At 35.3% G+C, this 13,171-nt stretch overlaps 1 protein-coding gene across 2 annotated transcripts in view; it reads left to right on the top strand.

Moving 5' to 3' along the window:
* Positions 1 to 2,366: 2,366 nt before the first annotated feature.
* The window catches only part of LOC132111095 (inactive heparanase-2-like), a 64,359-nt gene continuing 53,554 nt past the window's right edge, over positions 2,367 to 13,171 (top strand). For both annotated transcript variants that reach the window (XM_059518265.1, XM_059518264.1), the window contains exons 1-3: positions 2,367 to 2,703; positions 6,333 to 6,487; positions 6,945 to 7,106. In XM_059518265.1, coding sequence (XP_059374248.1) covers positions 2,453 to 2,703; positions 6,333 to 6,487; positions 6,945 to 7,106 — 568 coding nt within the window. In that variant the 5' untranslated portion in view covers positions 2,367 to 2,452. The remainder of the gene's footprint in view (positions 2,704 to 6,332; positions 6,488 to 6,944; positions 7,107 to 13,171) is intronic.

The following is a 13,171-nucleotide window of genomic DNA, read 5'->3' as shown; positions in this document are numbered from 1 at the left end:
CTTCGCATCTAATCAACATAATCTTATTATTGTCATCTTATTAATAATTAATAATATGCGTAATTACTGTCATAACCTGAAACTTTTATACAGAATACTTCATTTTTTTAAATGAAGTTGAAAAGCTTTTTTTTAGTGAATGTATTCTAAAATAAATGAATAAATAAATAATTATTCTGAAGAAAGAACTATACTTGCATGTATCATTTAGATAATTTTGAAACTTTATCCATGTTGTATTTATAGCTAAAAATAATTCTAAAAGTTCTAACCTCTCACTTTTATCAGAATGGGAGTAACAGATGCAAAGTCTGAACTACTTTAGAGCCTATATTGTTTGGTTTCACATTAAACTACAAACTGTGTATCCCTGAATGTTAACCCTATTTGATATGTTTACTCTCAATCTTCTCTGAAGCGGTGAGTTCCAGTTTAGAAAGCTAAAAATTAACTTCAAAAGATTTCTCGTGTACAAATTGATAAATCTAGCCATAAATCTGAGGTTAAAGAGAGTCGCCCTGCCTGGTTTGCTGCCAAGAAACATACTGTAAAACAGAACAGAGTCTTATTTTCTTTCTGTTTTGTTCTATTCTCATTTATTCAGCAAAAGTGGACGCGCGGAATGTTAGGCCAAAGTGTCAGTCACAGGAGGAAACATTACATGATTCCTGTTATAAGACAACAGTGTCCTGAGTGAGGTAAGAGAGCATTATTTTAATGTCTACACTGAACTGTGCACGTCTCAAGTTTAATAATAGCATGGCGTATGCCATTCAGCAGTTAAAATACCAGAACATCGGCTGGTTTGTCACGCCAAAAGATGCGTCCTAAACCATATGTTCAGCATTTTATATTCATATTTTAGCAAAGCTATGCAGTGCATAAAGCAATGAAAGGACAAAGAACAGCGTCAGATCTGTGTTGCTCTAGCCAACATTTAAAAAATGCACCATAGCCTAAAATTATTTTATCGAAAAGATGGAAGACTAGTTCGCGCTGGTGTAGGCTAATTGTAAACGAATATCTTAAAAAGATAAATCAAGAAATGTTTTTAGACACAATGGCCCGTTAGGGGAACACGATATGAGTTACGTGGTTAATGCTTATTATTATTAGTATTAGTATTATTATCATTATTATTATTATTTATTTTAGAGTTTCGCGATCTCTACCTATATGCTGAATTGTTTGCTTCCTATCCCGATGTGGGTGATTAGGCCTACAATAAACACATTTTCATAAAAAAGAGAGGCTGTTATGTCAGCAGATTATTGAAAATTTGTCAGGTGTTTGTTTTTCTTGCTCGGGGAAAATAATATATTTTCCACCTATGAATACGTAACGATTATTATTGTAGGCTATAGCCTACATACACATTGTATTTTATTCAGTATTGTTTAGTTATTTATTAGCTTTCATCACACGATATGTATAAGTTTTTATCTGTGTAAACCGTCTAAAAAAACTCCAGTCCTTTTGAAGAAAACCTCAGAATAATGTATAAATGAAAATCGACATAGACTATCAATATATCAAATTGTAAATGGCTCGGTGGAGATTTTTAGATTATTTATATATTTTTTAAAATCTTTTTAAGTTTCAAATCTTTGCAATGTTTATCAGTAAAAAAGAAAAAAGCAGAAAGCTTACCTTTTTTTAATTTTCTTTACGTAATCGTGTTAAAAAAATAAGCGGATGCATTCACTATTTGTAGGCTAGTCATTCTGTTTTTTTTTTTTTATAATAGCAGGAAAACAAGCCTTTAAAAATAAAAGTTCCTATTGACATTCCATTGACGAAACCTTTTAAATAAGGTTATTAGGAGTTTATATTTGTATTTATTTCAAGTTATATGCTGATGTTAAAATGATCTTAATGAGATTTTAATAACCTATAAATGTAACACCAATAACCTTTATAAAGGATCCATATAAAACATATAATGGGTTTGGATAAAAAAAGGGGTTTCTTTTGCTGAATCCTGCTGAATTTGGATAATTAGAGGATTCTTTTCTGAATTACAAAGAACCACTAACCACTTACCAAAGAACAACAAAGAACCACGACTTTTCTGGTCGCCAATTTTTTTATTATTATTATTATTATTATTTATTATTTATTTTATTTATTTTTTGGTGCAGACAGAACAGTTACGGTTCAGACACCCCACACTCGGAGAAGCTTCTGTTAAATAAGAGTCATCTTACCTTTAAGAGCTGTTGCGTTACTACAGAGGGCGGTGCAGGGTGCAGTGTGATGGAGGCTGGCCCTGGGGCGTGAGTTTACTCCAGCGAACTCTAAAACAGCTGAAGACGGGGGGCTGAAAGAGACACCAGTGATCATTGCTCAAGGAGGGGCATAAAACACTTCAGGTGCTTTTTATTTGGGTTTTATAAGGAGATCTCTGCTGTATCTCCCTCACTGCGCTCCGCCCGGTGCTTGAGGACAGAAGATGCCCAGGCAGTTCCTCTGCCCAGTGTTCGGCTCGTCACTGTGGTTGGCACTGATACTCCAGTCTCTCATTTCCTCCGCCGTTACCTACAGGAGACCAGTGTCCGGAGGGAAGAGACAGAGCTTTCTGGAGAGAACCTTGATTTTACTGGACGTGAATACGCGAAGCCCGGTGAAAGTTTTGAATGACAACTTCCTCTCCTTCCAGTTGGATCCCTCTATTATAAAGGATGGCTGGCTGGACTTTTTAAGGTATTGCAGTTTTGCAATTACACTCTACGCGTGATGATGATGCTTTGATGATGCTGATGTGTTTGTGTTGATTTAGGAAGAACCTGCTGGAGAAGCTGTCCAAAAGGTGTGTTTTAGAACATGGTAGCTGGTTTAAAGCTGGTCCAAATTAACCATGTTGGATTAGCAACATACTATCTTAAAGTGGTCAGTCTGGATGACCAGCTAGAAACCATCTCCCATGTTTCCAACACAGCTACCAGGCTTCAACTAGATTTTCCATCAGGAACGCTACTAGACATTTTTTGTGAATCTTTCCAATTACATATAACTACCCAAACACCTAATACTGCTATTTTACTATGTTTGAATCTATCGACCAACGTCCTGAATACACATTTTTTACACAATATCATATTTTTCTGAAGATAGGTTAATACCAAACTCATTTGCTCTTATTAGACGTTTATTGTTCACGGATAAACTTCATGTTTGGTTGCACCTTTTGGAAATATGAAAGAGACAGATATTCTATGCGATTTATAATTTTATCTTGTAAAATACTAGTGTTGACTTTCATATCTATTTACGAACTTTCGAACATTAATTTTACGCGTAAAGTAGCCTAGAATTCAACATGTTTACACGCAATGTAAAAAAAGAAAAAAAAGAAAAGGAATAGAACATCTGTTGAATCCCAGTGAAACGGTGTTGTGGGATGAGCTTCGCCCGTGTGCCCATCTCTCTACTCCACATACGAATATGGATTTATATATTAGAGCGCGTAACCTGAATATACGCGCAGATTTGAATAGTTGTGTTAATTTGCACACCAGGGCTTGACCTGGAAGTGAATAGGATATGTGTGTTCCAGCCCCCAGAGGAGAAAAGACAAAACCCCACGGAGAACCGAAATGTAAGTGTGTTTCATAGCCCCGAACAGATTTCAGTATCGATGTAGTGTTTACCACCGATATATTGCCGAAATAATAATTATTATAGTAAGGGTGAGGTGTTGAAAAAAATAGAATTTAAGAAGTGGCCCACATAAATCCGAACCCCAATCTGCTGTCGTGGCATTTATTGTTAGTTTTCTGTCGTGTTCAGTGCAACTTATTGCAGAGCAGTCAAATGGGTTTGTTTGGGTTTTACATTTAAATTGCGTAAAGGCTAGCCTACTTCGTTTCTTTCCACATAGCCTATGGAAAGAATCCAGGACTGAATAAAAGCGGAATTTGACACGACCTCTTGAACATTTATATCCACAACATTCAATTGCATGCTATTTCTACAATCTTAAGGTTTGTGATCTGCTGTTCAATAGATTTGATGTGATATGTATAATGTTTTGCTAAAGATATGCGCATGCATGCGTTCATGTTAAAGTATTTGTATGTAAATAATTTATATATATATATACAAATACTTTAACATGATGGTTGCCTGTTATTGTTACGATCAGCATTGATATATATATATATATATATATATATATATATATATATATATATATATATATATATATATATATATATATATATATATATATATATATATATATATATATATATATATATATATATATATATGCTTCATGCTTTGTTTGATTAAATGTAATTATTCACATTATTGGACGTGACTCCAAATGAGCGAAATGTAAGTTTGTGTGCAGCTACTTGCTTCAGTTTTCTCTTTCTCAGAAATGTATTTTCTAACAACCAGTGTCGGCCCACCAACCAAACACAGGCTTCGCTGATTAACGTTTGTGGTAATTTAGCTTGTTTTGCTTTTCACAAAATAAAACGGAACAATTCACATAGTATATTTATTTTTTTATTTTTATTTAATTCGATTTTATTCTTCTTTGATTTTATCTGTTGTTTTTTAAGTTCTCTACGCTCGAGGGCAGAATATTTGCGCAGTGGGCCTAGTTTTATGTGCACCTTTTACAGCTTCTTCTTTACGACTGGTAGGCTACCGTATCATGTCTCATTATTTAGGAAAGAACTAAAAAAGAAGCTGGTATTTATTTATTTATTCTATTTATTTTTTTATTTTTTTAGAAAGAAACGAGCGTGTAGTAGCACCACAGGCTGCAGCTCTGTGTGAAATAATCTGCTGTTGATTTCACCACTGACTGCGGCCTAAAACCTATCATCACACCAAATCTGATGAACGTCAGTCTGTCAGTTTCCGTAACAAAGTTATGCACTAATCTAATGGCGAAACCAGTTCGCTCCAGACAAATAAAAAAGACTGAAGAAAATATTCCAAAAATAAAATAGGAGTTTATAATTATTGATGAGATTTGAGATATTATTGCATTGTTTTGCTCTGAAAATGATCCCGTTTTCTCGTGTCGGCATTACAGACTTTTCATCGTCTAGTAAAATAAGACGCAGTGGGTACATACTAGGCTACTATATGCTGTATGTTAGGCTATATGCAGTAACAATAATATAACTTTTTCCTGTAACTAGTTGTGTAACTAATTACTTATATGATTTCAGTAAAATGTTACCATTCATAAAACAGCTAGTTACTTAATTACTTTTGTTGCCTCAACCCCCTATGATTTGAAATCCAACAATCCATTAATTCCTTGATTTATTTCCATAATTTTCATTACTCACACAGGCACATGAAGACACCAGTGCATCAGCAAAGCCTGGAATAGTAAAAAGCTTACATTCAGGGGATGGAAATACTGCCATTACACTGATTTAGTCAGGAGAAAGGTGACCAGAACACAGATGTGTAAATTGTGGCATTACTTTACTCTGGCATTACATGGCTTGCCCAATCACATCCCTCTGATTCCAATCTAAATTATATTACTATAATTCAATATCTTATTAACTTATGTAATTTCTTTTGATAAAATACTTCAAGAATTCTAATCATATTTGGAAATTTGGAATTGAGAAATTATAGTTCCACATGACAATTAACACAACACTTTTACTTAAAAGTCAATGTCAGTCACCATTGAGTGTTTGTCCGATCCAGTGTAGATTTTGGTCAAATGACGAGGCAGAAATATAAAGTAAGTAACATTTTAGAAGAATTTTATGGGTAAGATAAACAATTACAACTTCGGAAAAGGAAAAGGAAAAGTTATGTAACTAGTAGTGTAACGAATTACTGTTGCCAGAAAGTAATAAATAAAATAATAATATTACTTTTGAAAGGAGTAACTAGTAACAAGTAATAAATTACATTTTTGGAGTAACGAGCCCAACACTGGTTATATGTTGTGTAATATATAACAAACATGCCTTAAAGAAATTTGTCAGTTTATTCAGTTTATTATCCATCTTCACTCTAATAGTTTAAAATCATAAAGAAAACCTCTCTTTCTGATTTGATGCACTATACAGTGTTCTATCAGGTAATGTAAATAACTAACTTCATATGGTCAGATTTTAATTTACGTTTTATTAATTAAAAAATATGACTAAATTAACTTGACTAGATGATTTAATATGATTGAATTGAAACGACTACTTTGGATTGGACAAATGTACTTAGGTCCAAACGGCTCCTTAATGTAACCACTGCTTTTGACTTTTTCTAGTGCAGCATTTGTTGTAGCCCTTGGGTTTCCCTGAGCCTTTTGATCTGTGATCTACATCTTTCTGTATCCACAGCTCCAAGCGGTTAGTCACTCTGGCACGGGGACTCTCTCCAGCTTATTTGAGGTTTGGGGGCAAACGGACCGACTTTCTCCAGTTTCATAACCTGAAGAATCTTGCAAAGTTTAGAGGGCCTGGACCAGACTATTACCTCAAAAACTATGAAGATGGTGAGGCCTGATTTGCTCGTTTTCAATTAGGTATTTTGCATAAATTGTTTGAACTGATTGAGAAGTTTGTGCACTCCATGACTTGGGATCAGAAACCTTGATGGGAAGTCTGACTATATTCCAGAAATATGGTTTGGAATCAAGATATTAAAGCGGTGTCATTTCATACTATGTGGAACAAAAATGTGCATGTATAAACCAGAAATATATCTGAATAAATATTGATGCATTTCATTTGTTTAGTGCATGCCTGTTGAAAAGAAATGGCTTTTTAATTACCCAGACTTTTTTTTCAATAAACATGGAAGAGAAAGAAATACATTTCGAGTATCTAGTAAACATGTCCACAATGCAAACCACATGCATGGTTACATTGCTCTTTTAGTGGTTAGTTTGTCCTCTTGATGGGCAGATATGCACAAAGAACTCCAAAAGCATTCTCGCGGTTTCCATGCAGATATAGTGCGTAGTGACTTCGCTCTGGACAAACAAAAGGGTTGCAAGCTGGCCAGCCACCCAGACATGATGCTGGAACTGCAGCGGGAGAAAGCGGCTCAGATGCAACAGGTCTTGTTGAAAGAACAGCTCTCCAACATCTATAGCGACGTCACATTAACAGGTAGGAGATTACAACAACATGCAGATACTGAAGTAATACAGTGTATATCATAACGTTTTTTATTTTTTTTTGCCTCAGAATTTCACCAAATAGGTTATAACATATACACACTCATGAAAAAAAGATACAAAGTAGTGACTGGGGTGGTAGGCCTACCCTAAGGCACAAAAACTAAAAGGTACATCTTTTTGTACATAATTATTTATACATACTTTAGTCTTGTAGATGGTGTGTTTAGGACTGTGTTGTTTTGGGTGCTTGCTGTATCTTTAGTTTGGTTTTATGTTGTTTAAGGACTATATTGAGATGTTTTGTCTCATTGATGTCCAGGATCATAGGTGCGCCAACAAATGCAGTGATGTAATCATTGCTGCTTGTTCCAGAAACGCATAGGTTTCAAATGATGAGAGACAGGATGGTCCGGCAAACAATCAGCCAAGCATATGGTTTTATTGATCACTTTCAACAGCTGTGCTTTGCCTGTTTGTAAATCCAGTGTCCGATTTCAGATTTCATAGTCACACACACAGACACTGCCCCAAATGTTCAGATCATTTTATGGGAGAATAAATGTTTGAAAGGAAGAAATCTCTGAGGACTTGTCAGAGACCTTTGTAGTGCTGAAAATGTCAGATCAAGGATTGAATGAAGCTGAATGATGACATATACAACAGGCTAGTAGAAACAACAGCTGACAATGATTTCAGAAATGACACTTTGTAAAAGCACTTGCTATAGATCTGAGAAGGAGAGCGGGGAGGTTTTTGCATGCAGTTGGAATCAAGTCAGTAGTATCTTTTCTGCGTGTATTTAAATCACTTCAAATGTGTTTTGGTTGGATCAGGTGTGATATTTAGATTTTTGTTGCAAAGACACTGTTGTCGATTGAACTGTGATTCAACACTCTACGAAGGGAATTAAGGGATATTTGGGGGTTTTCTTTGACAGACCATGTTTTTCTTTCTTTCTTTTTTTTTTTAAAATGCCATTGTTTTGTTATTGTATTCTTTGCAGTAATCTCAATGTAAACTCAAATCACTATCTAGGTACAGTCAACTGGAGAGAGATTATTTGTTTAAAGCAGATGTGGAAAGATTGTACTAAGTTTTATGTCAGGCACTGTGTGAGTTCCAGTGCGGGTCACGCTGCACATTTTCTTATTAATATTGATATATAAGCTCAGATGAGAATTTCCTAACTGCACTTGGCATCAAACAAGCCGAATGTTGTTTGTTCATATCTAAACCATTATCATGCCAAATTCAGCAAAAAACACTTCTAACTTTCACCCTTATTTTCCAAACATCTTTTTACACACATCTGCGTTTGACAGGGCGTCTGTAAGAGGAATTAGGACTAAACACACTTAGCAAAGGAATCTCTTTCTCCATGGATCTCAGCATGTGTGCTGTAGCAAAGAGACAGTCGTGTGCATGACTGATTGGTGAGAATGTAGACACCTGGGTGCACGGCACAGATGGGTCTGTTAGCAATCAGGATGCCCCCCGGCACAGTCACTGGCAGGTGGCAGGGGAATTGCAGTGAGATAGCTCTGCCCATCCATTTCCACTCTGCACAGGTTGGCTTTTCTGACCTTTTCTCATTAGAGCTATCCGTAATAGGCGCGAAAGCCCCCTGCCAGTTAAAACAAACCGTGGTGAGACAAGCCCAAGGTCATACTAGCTTTCACCTCTACACTCGCTACAGTTTAGTTCAGTTTATTTAAAGCAAACCACCGAGGTCAGGGCGCTCAAAGCTCTCATATTGCTACAGTTCCATGCTGCTTTATGTTCCATGATGTTACTTGTCATTTTAGCTCCTTATTCACTGCGTTTTCAGAATTCAGTTACTGAATATTGCTTTATAAAATTATATATTTATGTAAAAAGTGTCTAATAAAGTAAGTTTCTTTAACCATACAAAGCTGCATATTACAACTATATCATAATTGATGCACAAATTTCTACGGCCTTTAAATTTTCATCATGATCAAGACTTTGCTCTTTAGCATGTAACATGACTTTTAGTATGATTTTAAAACGGTCCAGCGTCAGGTTGTAGTCTTTTTGCTATAAAATCTTTACAGATAAGAAAAACTTTTAAATTGTTATCCATAAATGTAAAAATGTATCAAATATGATACATAGTTTTAGTTTTTTTGGGTGGGGGGATACATCTCTCAGTCATTATTGTATTGCATTGAATTATCTGTTAAACTGTTCCTTTTATTATTATTATTATTTTGTATTATTATTTTTTTATTATTAAGTCAGGCTTTTACATGGTTAACTGATCACTGATGGGCTGCCATTCTGAGATCATTTGAATAACCAAATACTATATGCTTTATCATGGCTCACTGCAGATGCAGCATTTGGTATTCAGCTAAAAAAAATAAACAAAATTCCCGTTGCTTTTGTATGATATCAAGTAGCATATTTTCCAGTGCAAACAGAAATGACCTTGCTTTAGGCTTTAAAGTTGTGCTCCAAGTTATTATTTTAAATGTCCAAATTATTAACTATTAATTTAACAGAAATCTCCACATTTATTCATTTTGCAAATATTAGGTTGTTACATTAGGATAATGTCGTCATTTCTGGTTAAATTTTATATTGTGACCATTATATAACATTATATAACACTACATAATGGGAGTTTTTATTGTTAACAAAAACATTTAGCAAACAATAACACTGAATATCACAGCTAAGGCTGAAATAACCTAAAGCACATTCAAGATAGCGTATACGTACAGGCTAAATTAGAGCGTGCTCAGAGCTCAGCTGTAGAGGGCTTTATAGGTGTCATCGTGTGATTCTTAGCGTTTCTGAGGTCAGATACACTTCAAATCTGGTCTGCCGGACTCTCAGGAGAGCAGCATTCATCATAAATAACTGTCCCTTTTAAATCGCATGAATGTTCTTGCTTTCGCTTTCTGCTCAAAACATTTCCCCAACGTCCACTTAGAGACATGAGGGAGTCTGTCTGGGGGATGCTAGCATGTTTGCAGCATAGCTATATTCAAAACCATTTCCTGCCCATTTGCTCAAAGACAAATGACAGGAAGCTGTCCAGTGAGGGCAGTTTGAGTATTAGCTAGCTGACGGTTAGCTTTTAGCCTCTCATTTTCGTTGACAGCAGTAACTACTTGAGTCCTCAAATAGTCATTCGAAGTACGGAAATGTCGTGAAAATGGGCTAGAGGTGGGAAAACCTCCCATAATAGTTCCGCTTAAAATAAACGCTTAGATTTGAACAAAAATGAGGAGTGGCTTTGACCAGATGCAGTCTGAAGTGAGATGGTGCCATTTCACAACACTGCGTCATTTGTTTTCCCTCCACAAGTTCGGGTAACATGCCCATGCTACTCAGAATTGCTTTTTGGCTCATTCCAAGTTTTGGTCCAGTTGAAAACGTTTGCTCCATAGTTGGGCGGTTATTTAATTGAAATGTTTGCTGGAGTATTTTGATGAATACCGAGTGGCGGAATTTCATTTGCCAGTCATCGAATAGTCTTCCTGTCCTCTTCTCTCTTCTTGTGCTCAAAGTGACACAAAGAGTTTTTCCTCCTCCCCCAGCAGCAGTGAAAACACACATGTGTGCACTCAACACAAACACAGCGCGTGCACGTAGAATAGTGTGCTAATGATAGATCTGAGGCTCTGACAGATGTTTCTGCCTGTGAAGGAAAACATGATGTATTTTTTTTCTCTATATCTGAGACATTAAGAAGATACTCACACACATCCTCAATATTCTCCAGAAGAGTTAAGAGCTGAATATATCTGTAGGCCATATACTGTAAATAGCACTGGTGAAGCAGAGAGATACTTGATTCACAATTAGATAGATAAATTTGTTTCTTCATCAGAACAGGTTTACAGAAATTACATGACTTGCTCTTCACTGGATCCTCTGCAGTGAATGGGTGCCATCAGAATGAGAATCCAAACAGATAAAAACATCAGAATAATCCACAAGTAATTCATGCAACATAAGTCAGTCAATTAACATGTGAAATGTGAAAAACTGTATGTAAGAAACAAATCCATCATTAAGTTATTTTACCTTCTAACAGTTCATAATCTATAATAACTATTCCTCCAGTGAAAAAGTCCATCTACTGTTGTCCTCTCACATTAAAATCCACCGAGACATTTGTTTAGAACTGTTTTGCTTGTAAACAGAGCTTGATCGGAACATATTTCTCTCCTGATTCAGATGAGACTTTTTCACTGGAGAATTATGGATAGAGGACTCGTAATTTAGCCAGAAGCAACGATTTGAAGTTAAAAAGTTTTGATGGATTTATTTATTACAAACACACAGCTTTTCACTTCACAGTAATTGATAGACTGGAGTCGTGTGGATAACTTGTGGATTATTTTGATGTTTTTATCAGCTGTTTGGACTCTCATTCTGGCGGCACCCATTCACTGCAGAGGATCCTTGCATGAGCAAGTGATGTAATGCTAAATATCTCCAAATCTTTGATGATGAAGAAACAAACTCATCTAGGATGGCCTGAGGGTGAGTAAAGTTTCAGCAATTTGTACATTTTTGGGTGAACTATTAAATTCCATAAACCATATATTATTTAATAGACCATATGATTATTTAAATTAACTAAAATCTCTTGCAGTTGCTAGCAATAGCACAGGCACACATGCATGTGCTAATTAGCAAAACTTCCATCACTGCTCTTAAGTGTCCACAGCCATTGCTTTTTAAGTAAAGCAACATATAGTTTCCATCTTGGATTTGTTTCACCGAGCTTGGTATGTTTTATGGGATTTTTTTCTCCTCCCAAATAATTGCTGACTACTTTTTGGAGCCACCTTCAAGTCCGTTTAAGCAGTATAGTTGCTACAAAATAAATGATAATTATTATTGTTATTATTTAGCATTGTTATTTTTTACAACTATAGAGAGAGAGAGAGAGAGAGAGAGAGAGAGAGAGAGAGAGAGAGATTGGGAAGTATAACATGAATATTTACAATCTCAGTGTGTGGCATGAGTGAACAGAACTGTAAATAAATTAGACACTAATGCATATTACAGACTCTTCTGAATGTTTCCACGTTGGCCATTACTCAAGGTCTTCTAAATGACCATAAAACAACAACTGAACTGGAAAAATAAAATTTGCCACAACAGAAGGTTATGAAGACAGAGTGAGCTCTAGACATTTCGTAAATGTCAGCCTGCATGACTCAGACCACACTATATATTGCTGTTCAATTTGCCAAATGAAGTGATAAACTAGCCTTTAAATGAATTTGCAAGTAGAAACAGATAATAGCAGCATATTTACAATTTTCAAAATAATGAAAATAAACTGTGACCAAATGTTAAGAGAAAACAGATGTTTACAATGCTTGGAAGGAGTCGAAATTCCCTGCTGGGTACACAAACACAGTCTAATAATGATGCTAGCGTCAAAATTATCATATGTGTTTAAAAGGGAGTTTCGCATCTTAAATGCCTTCAAAATTAATTACACTTATTATAAAATATCATATGGTTCAGTGTGGGTCATTTAATTGCAACCAAACCGTGTTTTTGCAATGAATGAATATTTTTTTTTTTGTAGATTTAACAAACTAAAATCACAGAAATTATGCTAATAATTTTGTTATTGTTTGTTAGTTCAGATCATCTTTATAATACCATGCTGATGAATTGCTGAGATGTTAGTGATCAATTCCGATATTTAATTTGACCCCTACATAAAGTAAAGCATGTGTATGATGCTTTACTGTTTCCACGTTACTTTTGGAAGCATAATAAGCATAACCTCGGGAGCTTCTGTGATCACCAACATGGCTGGAGAATATATTTTTATTCAAAGTCTGTTTTCTGAAATATAAGGTGGACCAAAAGATTTTGTTTTAGTTTTCATGTGGAGATAATATTTCTACAGTTGTAGCCAAATTCTGACTTTGTGGGAACTGGATGGGCCACATTTTACACTTTTGCATCCAGCAGTTCCCTTTAGTATCAAAATCTAGGAAATTAAAGATGACATGATACATTAATCTTCGTCTCTTTAGTGGTTTACCA

This window comes from Carassius carassius, chromosome 30 (assembly GCF_963082965.1).
Source record: "Carassius carassius chromosome 30, fCarCar2.1, whole genome shotgun sequence".
Taxonomy (NCBI): domain Eukaryota; kingdom Metazoa; phylum Chordata; class Actinopteri; order Cypriniformes; family Cyprinidae; genus Carassius; species Carassius carassius.
Note: the sequence above shows the minus strand (reverse complement) of the source record. Positions and strands in the feature narration are given on the sequence as shown.